The sequence below is a fragment of the Cupressus sempervirens genome, chromosome 9, assembly GCF_028749045.1.
Source record: "Cupressus sempervirens isolate cs-2001-9-10 chromosome 9, ASM2874904v1, whole genome shotgun sequence".
In the NCBI taxonomy this organism is placed as follows: Eukaryota; Viridiplantae; Streptophyta; class Pinopsida; order Cupressales; family Cupressaceae; genus Cupressus; species Cupressus sempervirens.
In genome coordinates this window covers 801,421,873-801,440,799 of record NC_143126.1, presented here as the reverse complement: position 1 = coordinate 801,440,799, position 18,927 = coordinate 801,421,873, and the positions used below count along the sequence as shown (strand labels likewise).

Genomic DNA, 18,927 nt, shown 5'->3' with positions numbered 1-18,927 from the left:
TTAATCAGATGACTCATACGGGGTCTGCTCTTAACTAAGTATCATCATAAGCTCTTAACAAGGTCAAGTCTTTAATAGGGTGCATTTCAAAAGAGTACAAAATACTTGAGGGTATCAATTCTCGTCATGGTTTTCCACTTTGACCAAGGGTTTTCACAATAAAAATCTTGGTGTTATTGTGTGGATGCTTTTATTAGTTATCTTATGGTTAGTTTCACAAGTTAACACGGAATGAATGGATGAATGATTAGATGTTAGATCTGATATTGTTAATTAGATTTGTGAAGTTGTGGTTAAAATTAGTAGATTACTAATTCACCCCCCCCCCCCCCCCTCCCAATAATCTTTGACCTTGAATATATTAACACATCCACATCGTAGAAGAAAACCACAAAAGAAAAATAGGCATCCACAAACAAGGGATCGCATATCTGGTGTGAGAGGCCACAATTTTTCCTAAGAAAAGACGACAACAATAGAAAACCCCAAACCTCTTTTCATGAATTTCTCCTCGAAAACCTTGTGCCCTCCAATGAGGGAGTCAAACCTAGACCGACTCCTTTGATACAATGTTTATGACATTAATTCATGAACATACAAGGTATATAGCCATTACATATGGTGTTCTAAAAAGAACAAACCATTTAACTGAAGCTAAAAAATAGCAACTACATCTACTAATAAAAAGAAGCCTAAGATGACAATAAATAGCCATCGAAAGAATAACTAAAACTAAAGAACTAAGTATAAAATATTCTAATATCAATGTGGCATACAATCCATATTGGCTCAATTTGGTTACTGCATTGATTTTTTGGGGAAAAGGCTACAATGTGCCTTCTCGTATAGACTTTAGTTAGAAGTTAGTCTAGTTGTTTTAATTATTAAATGTTTTACTTTTATTTTGATAACTTATGTTGAGTTTAGATTTTTAGTGTAAAGTAAAATTATGTTATTTTGTTTTGCTGAATTTAAACTTATTTAATCAAAATTGTGTACTTAAGATTAATTTCACTTTGTACCTTGTAGGTTGTTCATAAAGGCAATTGACAGGGCAAGAAAAGTGGTAGAAGAGCAAAGAGAGTTATGGAAAAAATACAGCTGCAGTAATCTTTCTGATCGGTGTCATCATTTATTTTTTGGTTGCTTGCAAATATAATGTGGTCTCCTTGAATTCGTGGCATGCTTCCAACAAGGTGAAAATTGCCAAACTTTGGCTCTAAAGTTGGAAAAAGTTATCAAGGAGGTGAAAGTTGAAAATGTGATGCAAATAATAATCGATAATACAACAGCATATGTGGCTATTGGTAGAATCCTCCAAGATAACCACAAAACACATTTTTGGACACCTTGTGCAACACATGTTCTTGACTTTCTTTTGGAGGACATAGGCAAACTAGATAATGTGAAACCAGTTGTAGAAGATGCAAAGAGGATTACAAATTACATCTACAATCACCCTTGGAATCTTTGCTCAATGTAGAACACAGCAAAAGTTAAGAGTTGGAAAGATCAAGTGTCACGTGGTTTATAATGATTTTCTTAAGATTGAAAAATATCCTTAGTTTATTAATGGCTTGTTTGAGGTCATCCACACAAAGAAGAGCTACAAGTTAGCTCAGAATCACCTCAATGACCTTGTCTTTATGCAATATAGACTTCAGTTGCACAAAAATTAATTTGGACATCACAGGAGCAGCCTCCATTATTTACGGAGGAGATCAACGATTTGGAGAGGTAGGCTATGGAGGAAGGGGATGGATTTGAATTCACACCACATAACATAGAGAAGGATGAGAGGTTGAGGATGATAAGGAGTCATTGCTAGTGCCAGAAGCATCTACATCCACGATGGAGGTCGAGCCACAAAAAATCATGTAAAGGGAGGAGGCACAACCATAGCGGACTCCTAAGACCACTATACCTCTCCCCTAGTTTTTACTCGAGCTAGGAAGGGGATTATGTAAACTGTTTTTAAGTTGTATTTACTTGTAGTGTAAAACTTCATTAGTTCTTGAGATTTCAGAGATAAAAAGAACAAATATAAAGGCCTCTGTCAAACAAAAGTACAATATTTTAAAAGAGCATGGAGAAAAATCTATCTACCAAGACATTAAAAAATTGCATTTAAGAAGAAAAAAAATGGTGTTTAGAAGGCAACTAAGATTAAACAAATGACTTGGACAAAAGGTAGGGTGCACATGCATTTTCAACAATAAAAACAGATTTTGTCAATATATGGGAAGTGTAGAAAGTTACAAACAGGTCAACAAATAGATATTTAAAAAAATATTCATGAAAACTAAAGGTGACACACAAAATGTATGGGATATGAGAGCCAAAAAACAATGCAAGTAAAGTGAGGTCAGCCAAGGTGGGCACATATCACCCTTTGTAACTTAGAGTATTTTTTATTTCTCACCAAACAAGAATCATTTCTTCTGTTTATACCTACAATTACTTTCAAAATTCATATTCATAATAGAATTTTTTGAATACAAGTTAGCCCCATTATAATTGCAACAGTTAAAAGATTGCATATAATTTATCCATCTGAAGCAACTCGCCAAGCATTCCAAATGGTAAAAATACCCACAAAACTTGTGAACTGATTTCTGTGCAAAAGCTTCACATTTGCAAACACTGATATGATTTTTAAAAGTAGGTAATTGAGAAATAAATTTGATTGAGACTTCCATCCTTTTCTCACAGCAAAAAGATAGAGAACTTCAGAGTTTTCCACTCAAAAGGTCAAAAAGAAAATGTTTAAATGCTTAATTGAACACCACAAAAGGCCAAAGTTATATGAGTTACTTCTCCTTTGATGGTTGAATAAAGTAGACAGCCTCCATTCTAGGTAAAGGTTGCCTTCGCTTGCTCACATCCTCCACCACTGTTAAAAAATATAAAGTTAATCAAAAACAATGGGAAGAGAGAGAAAACTGTCAGAAAGCTATCTTTGGAAGAAAAACCAGGAAAATATTGCAGACAGGGCTCTTCTTCAACACCTATGAATGTTCAAGGATTGATTAAAGTGTTTAATGATGTAGATACCTTGCATTTGACACAAAAACATGGACAAGATTAACAATCTCTGAATAAATGAACTAAATCAGAACACTGTCAATGCATTACTTTTATTTAGTATCAAGTCAAGGTTGGAATAAAGACTTACATTAAGCTAATATCCTATGTACAGAGCTGTAACACAATTTAGAAAGTGAAAACAAGTAGACAAATAACTGCTACCAGATTGCAAGCTGTACCCAGACTAGAATAAAATTAACTAGATTGATTGACTAGGGGATATAGTGCATGGATACCCCTCATTCATCCCATATGTCATACAACAATAGATGTCATCAAATGCTAATAAATGTTAACCTAGGAAAACGATCTTCTGCCAACCACCTCTTCCAAAAATACCCACTAACCATTTTCAAAGTTAGGATTCACATCACAAGCTCTATTAGTAATATACCATGCAAGTTACATCAAGATCAGAACACCTAGCTTGTAAAATATGGATAAGATTTATGGCATCTGTCACAGGCAAATTTCTTATACACATAGGAAGACAAAGTTAATCTATTTTGAGTAATTTAAGTTGTTTACAGCTAAAAAAGAATGCCCATTAAAAACAAATCTCATGTCATTGATAAAAGCATGAGACATGAAGCCCACGATAATATAAATAATAAAATCCACAAATGCACTTGCTAGTTGAAATAAACTATTGCAATGAATATATATATATACGAGCCACCAATCAAGAATTAAAATATCAGGGGATGTCCATCCTTAAATATCAATTATCAATTTCCAGTTGAGGTGATTCATTATACAAATATAAACCTTAAGAGATGGTACGATAGAAACCACTCAAACTAGCAAGCAGCTTTCATAAAGTTAGTCCCAAATGGTAACAGACAATATTAATCACAACAAACAGGATACAAATTGGAAATGATTCTAATATGTTAATAGAAATGTATATTTCATGCGAAAAAATAAGAGCAACATTTTTAGAAATGTGATCTTACATGAAATTCCCTCCTCAGTGATATCAGCCAGTTTGCAAGAATATGACATAACTTTGGTTGTCACTTTGTCCATGATAAGTACCTATAGATATGATCCAGAAAATTAGATTTAGCTTAAATAACAATTTTGAACGCTAAAAGAAAATCAAAAAACATTTCACAAGTGTAGAGTTAAAACTGTGTTTAGAAAACATTTTCTGGCTGAATCTTGGGTGGCTACACACTTCAAAGTTAATATTCAAGTCAAGCCCCAATTGGATATGAATTACAAAGTAGGAAAACTGCCATGACACATTCTTAGGATTGATGAACTTCTAAAATGAAAACTAGAAGACAAATGGAAAAGGATCAGCAAACTGTTATTCATGGATTTATTGAGCAAGCTGATAGAATTGAACTATAACACACAAATGTATGTGTCATTGGTCAACAAGCATTCAGGGGGGAAAGCCAGTACAATTAGCTCTCTCCACTATTTATGGAGTTTAAGTAAGCGCTAATCTATCTATGATAATGCCAGGCACTGTAAATCGATATTCAATTGGTGGTTACATCTTGACATCTGACAACATGGGTCTTGGATGTCAAATTTTAACAATTATATGATCAGTTTTAAACTTTAAGCAGAGATCTTGACGTATGGAAACAAATATAAGTCTCAACATTAATTTTTGGTATGCAGAAATCAAATCAGTACATAAATTTTGATTCATAAAGTCTAGCAATGAATTTAAGCACACACATTGTATCTTTGACTGAAATATGTATGGGCATCATAGCTGTAGCAAACACCAATCTTCTGCTTTAATCATAGAGGTTTTACTATTTTAGCAGCAAATTTCTTTGGATCAACACATACATAACCTAAATCATTTTAAATAACTGCACAAAGAAGTATCCGAGTTGATTATGGAAGAGACTGAAGTGAAATTCCTATTTAATTACCTGGGTTGGTCCATGTTCATGAGTTGATTTATCTAAGCCTTTCTTATGTTTGCTTTGCTTGTTTCTCAACTATTCATCTAATTAAAGACTTTACTTCAAGAAGATAGGAAATGTTTGTATATTGTAATGAAACAACTTGCAGAAAAAGGAATATAACATGAAATATGCTATAAATAATTTAAAATGATTGAGAATAATAGGCCACTCTGAGGGGGCAAACCTCCAAATATCTCCAATGAGAACACATTTTGTGAATATGATGACGATAAACATACCCCTAACTCCTATATATAGCTAATTATGCCCTAGTTGCCACCCCAACTTAGATACTTAAATATAACACCCAGGGCAACCTGATTATCTCGATAAGAATATAACAATAATAATATAACTGATAATCAAAAGCTGAGGTAGCGTTGATGGGTGTTTCATGACCACACCAACACAGAATCAAATAACAAAGTTATCTAATCCTCTATTGAGCAAAATCCAATGCACGCTAAGATTGTGAAAGATCATACATGTGACTCCAAGGTTCTTTTATGTTAGGTCTTGACTTCTAGATAAGCTCAATGGTCATTTTTATATGTTGGTAACACAAAGGGAGTTGTGTTTGAATAATTATTCACCTCTTTTTCAATGTTGGCTAGGACTTCTTCATCGCCTATAGAAATCTTAGGATACTTTTTGTGTGAACAACAGAACTGAAATGAACTAAAATTAAAGCATAAAGGATCAGAAGGATCTAAACCTACTCCTAAGGGCAGCAATATCAAGGAATACAGCTTTGGTGGACAAATTCCAAATAGCCAAACTCTGCTTTGCCAAGATCAACTACTACTCCACAAGAATGGATGCAATCTTCCAAGGGTTATGCAAAGATTTTTATATCATAATATACACCATTATAACGAACAACGCACATTTAATGATCAAAGTTAAGTATCCATATAACAGGGACTCATGCTAACCTTACCCAGCAACTTATAATCAACGAGATGCAAAAAGTATGAGCGTTGAAATTCATCTAATACCATTACATTCTCCATTGAAATCAAAGTAGTTTATCTAACAACTGAAAAATTGGAGGAACACAATGCAACAAGTTGAAATAAACATGAATCCGCCATTTCTTCGATGAAATCAATTTTTTATTTGCCCAAGTCTTATGATATTTTCTCCTTCTCCTATCATATACTCTAAGGAGCAAGAGCTCATTCTTCTAATTAGCTAGCTATCTAACTATCCATTACAAATGAGAAGGCAAGGGCTTTATATAGGTTTTCAAATTACAATGTGCTGATCAAATTAAAAAGGCATCAAGGCTCAATTTTTCCCACCTCAACCCTAATTAGGGTTAGCTCAAGGAGAATGATTCCATCATAAATAAGTGGGTCCACATGGACCAATCAAAAGAGGGTTACTCATTTAGTGAGAGAGCGGTCAACCTTGACCCATAATGAGGTAAGATGCCCACTAAGCACTAAATGGTTGTCTACCTAGAATAGATTAGGCTAGATTCCCTTCTTTAAATGCAGCGAATTTTGATTTGGGGACCTTTGATTTGTTGTTAGAGATGATTGGGCACCATGTAGACTCAGGTATTTTCTAACTGCATCATTTTGTAAACAAGATCCAACTTTGATTAATTCTTTTGTCAGCATGTTGGGTGCCATGATTACTTCTTTTCTAGTTACATCGTTTTGTAACCAAGATCCAACTTTGATTACATCTTTTCAAACTATCTCCCTTTGATCATGTCCTTCCTTCTATGTACCTGTAGCGTCTTAAAATGGAAGCACCCATTGACTTGGTGGCTCTTAAGATGTTTTAGCTCCTCTTTGATGATCTCCTAGATCAAGGATACATTCATGCTTGATTTCAGCTCTTTTTTGCATTTTTGCCTGATTAATTTTGGGTTTCTTTCACGTATTGATTCTAGATAAGTTTGAAACTGGACCCTACTGACATCTTTTTTCGATTTTGGGAATTAATTCAACTTCAGTTTCCCGCCCAATTCCTGTCGGCTCCCTATTCGAGCTTCACTTGAAATTGGGTATATAAGGAAGTTTTCTCCTTTCATTTTTACATCCACAAGTAAGGCAAACATCACGCATCAAGCAATCAATAAAATCATTATCAATCTACATCTTTGCAAGCATTCATTTTGGCATTCAAGGAGTTCAACCAAGGATTCATTAGAGGCCTTTTTCATGCATTTCCTCTTCAAGATCTAGCTTCCTTCCATGTTGATAGTGAAGCTGGCCATTGACAAGATCAACATTTCATTATAATTACATTCATCCTTGTTACATTGAGCATGTTTACATCCATGGATATATGTGTTGGCTTCTGTAGATCGATTGCATAACTAGAGATATCCTACATTCAAGCATCCTCGACAAGCAACGTGAAGATTTACATTTATCTTGTTTTACCTACATTTCAAGGTTGATTCCTCAATCTAGGGCTTGACTAAGGCAAGCTCTCCCCCCAACAAACCCAAATACCCTTTTTCTTGTGTGCGAATTTTGGAAGTGCATCAAAGATCCAAGTACCCATTTCAGCGAAGATTCCAGATCTGAATTTTGTTCTAAGATCCGAACAAAAGTCATCTTGTTCCCCAGGTCGTCTTGGGCCCTAGGTCGTCTCAATCCTAGAGACAATTTTCGAAACAAAAATCACATAATAGGCACAAAACAGTCTAGATCTCAATTTTCTACACTCAAGTTGACATAGTCCCTCCATATCAACTTGGTCACGAACTCATCTCGGTCCCTTGGTCGTCTTATTTCCCAAGTCGACTTGGTCCCTGCAGCTTTCCTATTTTAAGATTCGGTTGCTACTGGTCTCTGCTATCCTGATTTGTCATTGTTTAACGACTAAATTTCTAGATTTCAGTTTGCCTCTTTTGATTAAGGTAAGTCATTTCAATTTCATGTTCTTTCATTTCCTTGATACATTTCAGATCTTATCCTTAACATAGATTTGCTTATCAATTCATTTATGTTGCATTTTAAGTTGCCTACTTGCCTTATATTCTCGACACATATTCAAATTCACATTATTCAATTCCTTTTCTTAGGTGAAGGAGGAACAAAACCTAAGTAATTTCATCATCCCAAAAGGGGTTTATGCATTGATGCATTCCCATGTGCTAGACAATTCCCTTTGATGTGGAGATATCTTGGTTTTCCTCCTACCTTATGTAATTTTGGATACCATTTTTCACCATTATATTTTGGTGAATCAGACGGCTTACATCTCAATTTTGATTATGGTGTTAGCTTGTCTTCCTTGGCTAGATTTACTTGTATATCATTGTATGCAATTAAACTTCGATCTAGATCACTTCTATTGCATTTTGTATCTTGATCCTAACAATATTTACATATATATGTAAGAATATATATATATATAAGAACATACATATATATAAGAATAGAAATGTGAAAATTCTTGATCATAAGAGGGAAAAAAGAGGACAATGGATGCTTTGCAAGCAAGTGCAGAATTCAGGATTTTAGTTGAGCGGAAGTCTACCAAGATGGATCACTGTAGAGCATATGGAATGGAAGCATTTATTTTGGTAAGTTGGGTAAACAAGCAGCAAGAACTCATTTTGCAAAGGAGAACAGGCAGGTTTTGGGTTTTGGCAAAGCTAGGGCTTTTGGCTAGTTAAAAGAGAATGGGGTCGAGAATGCTAATCCCAACCAAAAAATCGACGTTTGTAGCAAGGAAATGTTTACAAGCAATAGGAGAGAGAGTGTCGGGCGAACCCTCACAAGGAAAATTGGCAAAATGGCCAATAATGGTTGAAAACCCGATGGGGTGAATGAAACTGGTGGAGAAGGTAATGCCTTGCTAAACGCAAGAAATGGAAAGCGCTCTAAAAATGAGATGGGCCATGCACATTTTGGAGTCGATGGCAAGTTTAATAAAGCCCTAGTAGAATTTGGAAATGACCCAAATGGGTTTTCTAAGTTTAGAGTTGTGGATCTTCCACAGTCGGTTGTAGATTTGGCTAAAACCACAATGCCCCAAACAGCTAAATCCATAATGATGGAATCAAATGATGACGTTGAAATGGAGGTAGAGCATAATGCGGCATTTTTCTCTGCTCTTGGTCTGATTAATCACTTTCAAGGCTTGTGGCCAAGTTTATGTGAGCTCCACAAGGTTTTTTTATTGTAGTTTTTGAAAATGTTCCAGATAAGAATAAGAATTTATGTGGTCGCTTTTGGAGTTGGGAGAATAAGCATTCTTTGTTGCTATAAACCATGGCATCCGACCTTTTGTCCGGTCATGGAAACTTTTGATAAGATTCCACTATAGGTAAGACTCTTGAATCTTCCATTACACTTCTAATTTGACTCGTGTTTAGAAGTTAAAGGAAATTCTTTAAGAAGCTTTTTAATGGTTGATGAGGAGTCTTTCAATCTCTTGCATTCAACCTATGCTCGGGTTTTAGTGGAGATGAATATGGTTGATGGGCTTCCAGCAAAAATTACACTCAAAACCTCCAAAGCTTTATGAGTGCAATTATTGGATTTTGAAGGGGTACAGACAGCTACCTAATGTGCCAAGCAAAGGCAAGTCAAGCATACTTCCTCGTAAAAGGATGTTTCCCATCTTCATTATACGATGGAAAAGAAAGGTGAACAGCGCAAGAGCTTTTCTCAAGTATAAGTGGGGAGTTAGCGCAATAATCATGTCAAGATGTGAATTTGATTGCACAACCAGTAACGAACAGTGTTAAGAATGGCATCTTCAGCAGTGATAAGGAGTCTATTATTAAGAAAGACATTGCAACTATGAATAGGAGGGAGAAAAAAAGGCCCATAGCAGATAAAGAGAAGAGGGTTCATATTTCTCTTGATAGTCAAAATCAGCAAGATGGAAGGAATAAAGTGGATGAGAGGAGGACCATATGTAATTCAATGGAATGGCGGGATGAGGCAGCGAAGGTGGAAGAGGGTTGGATTGTTGTTAAGGGCAAAAAAATAAAGAAAACAAAGACGTCTATTGATATGACTAAGCTCTCACAAGAAGGGATACGATAAGAGAAAATCTTGATTGTATTTTGATTTATTAAATGACGTTAATGGGTCTCCATGGTGTTTGGGATTTATCTAGAGAGATGGTTTCTCTTTGTAGCCATCCCTAGGTCCAGACTATGTTCTTTTTCCCAGTTTATTAATAAAATCTAAAACAATATTACATACCAAAAAAACTATAAAAAAAAATGCTTTAACATGAAAGAGTGAAAGTAAACCTTCTTGGGGGTTTGGAGGGCATTTTAAAAATGACTGTAAGGCAAAGCATTATAGACAAAGTTTGACCCTTTTTTGGAGCCTCTAAGGCCTTCAAAAGTGAGTTCAAAGTTTTTAAACCACCCTACCAACAATAGAAAATTCAATATCTTCAATGTTGAAATTGATCTTGCCATGAAACTTTATCGGCATGCTTATATATCCAAAATGAACCTCCATGAAAGTAATTGGAATAATTTGTGTTCAAATAAAAACTTGCTAAAAATAACAAACTTGCCGAAAATGATAACCTCGCCCAAGTAGTCCTTATTTAAAAAAATAGAAAATATTTTTGGGTGATGCAAAATTGCTCTTACCCCCTGGATGCTCCTGCATCAAACACCCAGAGTAATTTGAGAAGTGTCTTTGTCATATCTCAAATGTTCAGAGGAAAACCAAGGCGGTCAACCTCTTCTTTTGATAACCATGATGAATCTTTAAAAGGTTGTCCTTTCTATTTAACCAAGCACTCTTCATATTTCTTGTTTCTTGTGCTTCTCTCAACACAAGTATCCAAGATGTCTTCTATCTTCTTTGTAGCTACAGTAAGCATTGGAATATTCTATTCTGCTTCTGTTATTTTGTCTTCAATGCTTCCTACATGATACTATGACAAATCTGAAATATTAAACACAAGTAAAATATTGAGCTCACTAGGCAACTATACTAGTCATAAGAATTCCCTAAATCATGCTTTTTCAAATTTTGCACTGTCCAACTTCTTCATCTTCAACTTATTATATGTTCCTACTAGAAATATCTCCTCAAATGAACCATGACTTCATCTCCAATTTGAAATTCCCTTTTTTGATTTGCCTTAGCCTTTTATTGAATATTCATTTTATTAAAATGGTTTCTTGCCTCTTCATGTAAATTCTTCAAGTGTTTTGCAAATTCTTCAACTTCGGCACTACTATTTTCTCCTTTGTCCAACTTCCTTAAGTTTGAAACATTTCTAGGACTACTTACATATACAACTTGGAATGGTGATTTACCAGTGCTCCTATTCACAAAATTATTATATACAAAATCTACCTATCATATAATCAAATTTCACCCCTTTGGTTTATCTTCTACTAAGCATCTCAATAGATTTCCCAAACTCCTATTCATCACTTTTGTCCACCCATCAATATGTGGATGGTGTATTGCACTGAACTTCAAATCTATCTTTAGCTTTTTCCACAATGTCTTCCAAAAGTATCCAACAAACTTAGTGTCCCAATCTGAAACTATGCTTTTGGGCAAACTATGTAGTCTCACCACTTCTCTGTGAAAAACAATTATGCCACATTAAACAGCATCATTAGTCTTCTTGCATAGAATAAAGTGTGTCATCTTTGACAATCTATCTACCACCATATAAATGGAATCACGTCCCCTTCGATTCTTTGTTAAGCCAAGTACAAAGTCATGTTGAAGTGTGTTTTATGGCCTACCAACAGTAGAACAAAACATTGAGCTATCTTATCCTCTCTTGATCAAAATCGTGTGTATACTAAGATTGTGAAAGATCGTACAATTGATTCCAAGGTTCCTTTTATGTCAATTGTTGACTGTGAATAAGCTCAATGGTTGATGTCATTACAATGTAATTGGTAAAATACTTGTTTATTATTAACAGAGACTGAGAGGTCTATATATACAAAAGAATAAAATGATGTTTCCTTAGGAAACGATCCTAACGAATAGAAATATATTATTCTAGCTAAAAGAAAGCTAAAGAAAGCTAACAAATAACTACAGCTAACTAAATATTAGAAACATTCTAATATTTACAATAGATTACAAATAGATAACCATTAACTAATATTATAAGCTTATCAATTATCATAATACCCTCCCTTAATGGTTAATCTATCCACAACACCAAGTTGTCCTCTGAATTTGACAAACTTATCCAGACCAAGAGGCTTAGTGAAAATGTCTGCAGGCTGATCCGTGGTAGGAACATATTGCAAGTCTATTGCCCCGTCTCCAACCAAATGTCGTATGAAGTGACAATGAACATCCACATGCTTGGTTCATTCATGGACGATTGGATTTCGTGCTAACTTGATAACGCCTTTGTTATCAACAAACAAAATGGTCGGTCCTAATGGTGACATCTACATATCCCCAAGCATCTGACGAAGCCAAACAGCATCACAACATGCCTTGATTGTCCCTCTGTATTCGGCCTCTGTAAAGGAGAGAGAAACTACCTGTTGCTTCTTACTAGTCCATGTGACAGCACCTGATCCCAAACTAAACACATATCTTGAAGTTGATTTTTTATCGTCAACAGAGCCTACCCAATCTGAGTCTACAACTAGAACTTCGAGAGTAAACAAGTTCCTAATTTGAAATGTCCTTTACATAACGAAGCACACACTTTGTTGTCATCCAATTATTAGCCTTGGGAGATGTCATAAAGCGTGAGATGTAGCTGATTACGAAGTTGATATTAGGCCTAGTAGCAGAGAGGTAGATGAAGCTACCTACTAGTTGTCTCTATGTAGTATCATCAACAGGAGGAGAGTCAAACTTTGCTAATAATTGAGACCTTTCTCCATGGGTGTAGATGCAGACTTACAATCCTGCATACGAAATTTGTCTAACAGAGCCCTACCATATTTGGACTGAGAGATATTTATACCAGAAGACTATTGCCAAACCTCAACACCTAGGCAATAATCCATGAGCCCAAGGTTAGTCATATCAAAAGATTGGCGTAAATTCTATTTGATTCCCTAAATCAAAGATGTCGAACTGCCAGTGATGATCAAATCATCCACATAAATAACCAAGATAATGTCACTGTCAGTAGTTTTGATGCACAAATTGGAGTCTGAAAAACTCCTCTAGAAGCCTTGATCATTAAGGTACTTATCAATTTTCATGTACCATGCACAAGGGGTTGCTTCAAGCCATTAAGGAGATTGGGCCACAAAATGTGGTCCAAGTAGTGACAGATGCAGCTCATGTGTGCAGAGCTGCAGGGAGGCTTATTAAGGCCACATATCGGCATATTTGGTGGACTCCTTGTTGTGTGCATGCTATGAACAATGCTCTAAAGGACATGGGGAAGATTAGCTGGATAAAGGGAGTGGTGGGTGATGGTAGAGATGTGCAGATGTATATCTGCAACCACCACACCTCACATGCATTATTTAGGAGCTTCACCAGGAAGGAGTTCCTGAAGCCAGTTGAGACACGATATGCATCTTATTTTATTCTCTTGGAGAGAATGCTTGAGTTGCAAGAGCCACTGACGAATGAATGGAATAGGTGGGATGGTTCCAGGTCAGAGCAGAGGATGAGGGTGCAGGATATAGTTAAGAGTGATGTATTTTGGAGCAATGCAAAATACATTGTCTCTATTATTAGGCCAGTCTTCGAGGTGGCAGATGAGGGCAGTTATGCGAGAGAAGGACTCCACATTAGCCTTCTACAATGATCATATTCGACCTATTATTCAGCATAGATGGGACAAACTTAACACACCCTTACACATGGCTGCATAGGCATTGACTCCAAGGAGGTACATGACTAGGCCTGGCAGAGTTACACCACTTCACAATGATGAGGTGACTTATATTATATAACACATTAAGACTTTGTCTTAAGACTTAGATTCTTATCATTTTATAAATTAAAATCATTTACATTACTAGCATCTTGATTCTTCTATTTGCTAATAATTTGTACTTTCTTTCTTTTTTCAAGTGAAGGAAGGGTTTTCTTCAAGTGCATAGATAGGATGTATGACCTTGAGACAACAACTAAGGTTCGCACTGAGTGGACCAAATTTCCTACTCTTAGGGGTTAAAATCAAGCAGTAAAGGCAGATATCAAGACTATGGCACAAGAGGATCCCATTTTGTGGTGGTCAGCTTATGGAGCAAAATCTACAACCACCACACTAGCTATTCGTTTGCTGTCCCAAGTACTTAGTTCCTCAATATTTAACTTTCCATTGTTCATTGTTCAATGATCACTGTTCAACTTCTAATTCCCGAGTCTCACATTGGCCAATTATTTTTCATCTCGAGTTTCTAGTTCCTCAGCTTCTAAGAGGAATTGATCTACATATAGCTTCATTCACTCTCTTAAGAGGAATAGACTTACCCCTCAGAGAACAAAGAAGCTAGTGGTTGTACACAGTGTGTTGCATATCGATGACCGCAAGACAAGTGTGTACAAGGAGAGCCCAGCATCACAATTGGATGTAGAGTTTGAAGAGCCATTGCAAATTGATGAGGAGGAGGATGTTTTAGATCTAGCCACAGGGCTAGTTGGTGTTCCCTTTTCGGCTCTTGATCTTGGAGAGACTGATAGTTCCAGTGGCCATGAGTTTCAACTTCCAGCCTCCAGGGGATGATCATCGATCATTGATTTGGCATTTTGATTTGGACTCTTGGAGACTTGTAGTTTTTGTTTGCATTATATATTTACTTTGATATCATGATTCACAGTGCATGATACTTATTGTAATCACCTTTATGTCATGACTCATATGATCATTGATTACTATTAAATAGTAGAATCTAGATACTCATACTATTGATCTGAAGACTAATATATAGACTATATTTATTATTTGTCGATGTTCTATGTTCATTGTTTGTTTGTCATTTGATCATGAATCATGATATTCCAGTTGAAAACTTCAATGCAATGTTCAATGTTTAAGTTTTTTACATCTTTGTATTTTATATTGTATGATTGTAGTACATATTTTCATAACTAGCATTTTACGTACCATATGTATAATATATACACCCCTGCTCCCTCCGCCACCCCTGCCGTCCCCCGCCATCCCCCCGCTATCCCCAAATCAAGTGTTGGTTGTGGAGAGCTTCGGAGACTACTTGAGACTTGTTATGAGAGTTGTTCTTGCAGGTTATTGGTTTATGTATTATGAATGTCCTTGATACTAAATGGATTCACTTCTTTGAGATGTTGTGAGTGAATTGGTTATAGATTTGACATTATCTTTTGCAGTGGGAGCTTCTTGGTATATATGTGGCAAGTATTGTTCTTGAGGCTTGTGATTGCAAGTTACAAATTAATTATGTTGATGATTGTGAGATTCACTTGGTATACCTTTGGAGGTATGGAGCCTAATCAGACTCAAAGGTTTATTCGGTGCAATTTTCTCCCCGTATTATTTCTATGGGGATTTAGGGGCAGCACCCCCAAGACGGGGTCAAGGGGCAGCGCCCCTACGGGGTCCTGGGGCAGTGCCCTAGGTGTGCTCCTTGTCGTAGTACAGGGTGGGGTCAAGGGGCAATGTCCCCGTGGGGGTTTTCAAGGACAGCGCCCCCAAAGCCAAAAATGCCCTTGTATTGTAAAAGTGTCGTCGGCTGCTATTTTTCCTATTGGACAACTTATTCTAGCCCTAATTTTGTAAGTGGCAAAAGCTTGTATAAAAAGGCTTAGGGTTAGGGAAAAGACTTAGGGTTAGGGATTTCATAATGTAATGGTGATATTGTAGCTTTTTGCGGCAGTATTGAGCTGTAAGGGATTGCGGATTATAATCACTAAATAATAATAATATTGGACTAGTTGTTGGTGCACGTAGCCCAAGGATTAGGTGAACCACATTAATCTTGATGTCTTGTGTTCTCTTCTATGCGATCTATTATTCTCTTATATTGGTTATACTTGCATGTAACTGTTATTTTTGTCTGAGATTAATCCTAACATCAAGGCCCCTTTGTCCCTCCTGTCTTGGAAACTTGTCCCGCCGCCCCCTCGTCTCCCAGGGCAGTGTAACTATGACCATAACAATACAAACTACACATACATCTTTTGAAGAAACAAAAGAAGGGGAAAAGCCTTTTAATGTCTAGGATTGAACGATTATTTGAAGAGTATTAGACATGAAATAAGTGGAAATAAATAATGTAAGAAAAATTGCTATTAAAAAAAAATTCCTTTTTTGACATGATAACAACATTAATGAAACAATCCAAGCATTACCTTCCAAATTGACTTTGAATTTGTTGTCTTCGTTGTTCGAAGCATTTCATGCAACAAACCTACATTCTCACAAACAAGTGAATCAAAGACATCTCCTAAACAAACAAACCATTAATCATTAGAATGTACATCACCCAAATATGAAAACGAAACTAACATCTTCATGACATTTGCATTCTTTTCCTTTTTCAACTTGACTAATGGCTTTTGAGACTGCATACATTTAGTATGAAAAGGTATATAAAATAAAGAATTACCAATGGCATGGAATAGCACTTGATTATTTAGTACAGTTTTATGCTAATACTGTTGATCCATTATTGATATCACCAAAGAACAACCATCATAAATATGTCAATGCAAATAGAGCAAGAGAGGGGAGAGATTGCTAGTCTGTGTCATTTTCAAACTGGTATCTCCAACTATGCTTGTATAAGAAAGCTTAGTATCCTACAACATGCATAGTTTCGTAATTGTAACTCCAACTATTCCATTCTAAAAATGCATGCAAGGCCATGATATATGACCTATAATAGTTTTTGAATGTCTTCACTTCTTGAGTATAGCACTACATTTTGAACACCTGTAATGGCTCCTTTTAAACTTGTTTGTTACAAAATAACTTTTTCAAATGCCTTTTTTATAATAACTAACAGTTTGTCAATTGTCTTATGGCGTGACCTCTTTTAGCATTGTTGGTTTAGTCATTACTCAAGTCCTGCATTTGAGGTGTGCAGCAAACTTTCCACCCAATATGTGCAATAGTTCCAGTAAATGATCTCCCCATTTATGCTAGTCTTGTACATGTTATATCCACTTACTTAGTTCAATCAGTATTTTTCAAAAAAGTTGTAGCATGTAATTCAATTAACGTCAAGAGTTATAATAAGATATGAAAATGGTAAAAACTAAAGGAGCCTTGTTCAACGAAAAGCACTCTCAATCTCTAAAAGTGGGCAGGGGAATCAAAGAGAATCTACAACTGTGCTAACATAGACGTGAGAAATTCACCCGCCTGGAACAGTGCAAATTCCATCTGCATTTTAAGGATCATTTTCCTTGGTCAAATTAAAAGTAAAAAGTACCAAATTCATAGTATTTACAGGTTTTGGTATAATGGTTTTAACACTACATAAAAGCCAATGCACAGCAAAGTATTTTTGGCCTGCACTTAAGGCTTAAATCAAAACAACATGTAAGCACCTCGTGCAAAGATTTTTTGAATTTCTAAAAGCATGAAAAAGTATGCACTAATTTCTGTCTTTATGGCAGTATAGTGAAATTATCTGCTCATAAACAAAATACTGATCACTGGAATAAAAGACAATTTCACTAAGTTTGTTAAATGAGAAAGAATGGCGAAGTAAGAAGCAAACACCATTCCATGAGTGATGAAATCAGTACACAGCCTCAATTCACCTTTTATTTGCCATAACTAGTAAAATATTTTACGGAGAACTGCAAATACAACATTGAGTAATAGAAGAAAGCATAATTTCATGAGGTTTACGAACTAGAAAGAAATAGAGAAGAAAGGAGTCAAAACCATTCCATAATAGATACATCCAGTTCAAAGTTAAATCAACAAATAATTGTCACATAGCTTCAAAAATCTTTAACAGACGAATATAAATCCCCTTTAACAATGAAATTGCATATATAATATCCATACATAATTTCCAATAACATTATTAAGATGTGGATTTAAATAACAGACAAAACCAAAAATGTCAGAAAATAAATTTCTCTAAATTTGGCAAAACCAGCAGCAACTTACGGTCCCGTGTAAGGTGTCGAAAAGATCTGACCTCCCCGTGCAAAGAATCTCCATTGACCACTGCCATAACTTATCAAGCCCTTACTTTTTACGGTTTTTGCTTCCAGAATAATTACAATACCCTCGCCAATGAGCGCAATTTGATGTCCAAAACGTTAACAAGAATCGTCGCGAATGAGCGCAATTCAATACCCAAAACGCTTACAAAACTTTCGGCCTGATGGCATTTTAATTTTCTCCCAGACACTCTTCGAATCGCCGCTAAGTTTGGTGGGCACTTACAATTTGGCGGAGATCGGCCAGTCTTTATTTTGCAGGGTTCCCATCAAATCTATTGAAATGGACATCATGTTTTCTTCTGCTATGGCCTAAAGTCAACCTTTTTTTGTTCTTTTTATTAATTCGTCTTTGTATTTGTATTTAGTTCGGCAGTTTCTAGCGTGTTTTGAATAGCGTCAATTTGTTGGGCTTTTTCGTCACGCGATCTTTACTCGTTTTTAACGGTCAATTTGTTGGGCTTTTTCGTCACGCGATCATTACTCGTTTTTAACGGTTGATAATCCATCGTCTTTAATAGAAAAAGTTTGGGACATTCCAGGGACGAGACTTTTTGTTGTTTCGTGGACTTTAAAAAAGTATTCGACACAGTGCCACATAATAAACTAAAAAAGCATTCGACACAGTGCCACATAATAAACTATGGGATAGAATGGTAGAGCTAGAAGTTCCTAAAGAACTTAGGTCAGCAGTTTACAGATTATATGAGCAGGTCAAAGCTAAAATCAGAACGACAGAAGGGCTATTAGAAGATTTTGACAGCAACATCAGGTTAAGCAAGGGTGTCCGCTTTCTCCAACATTATTCGGGCTCTATATTGACAAGT

The 18,927-nt window shown here is 35.8% G+C and overlaps 1 protein-coding gene across 1 annotated transcript in view; it reads right to left on the bottom strand.

Moving 5' to 3' along the window:
* The window catches only part of LOC149541130 (SNARE-interacting protein KEULE-like), a 292,714-nt gene extending 274,214 nt beyond the window's left edge, over nucleotides 1-18,500 (bottom strand). The window contains exons 1-4 of the mRNA XM_089802124.1: nucleotides 18,045-18,500; nucleotides 16,268-16,326; nucleotides 4,044-4,125; nucleotides 2,815-2,893 (exon numbers count right to left, since the gene is read on the bottom strand). Of these exons, the coding sequence (XP_089658250.1) occupies nucleotides 2,815-2,893; nucleotides 4,044-4,125; nucleotides 16,268-16,326; nucleotides 18,045-18,111 (287 nt within the window). The 5' untranslated portion in view covers nucleotides 18,112-18,500. The remainder of the gene's footprint in view (nucleotides 1-2,814; nucleotides 2,894-4,043; nucleotides 4,126-16,267; nucleotides 16,327-18,044) is intronic.
* Between the last annotated feature and the right edge of the window lie 427 nt (nucleotides 18,501-18,927).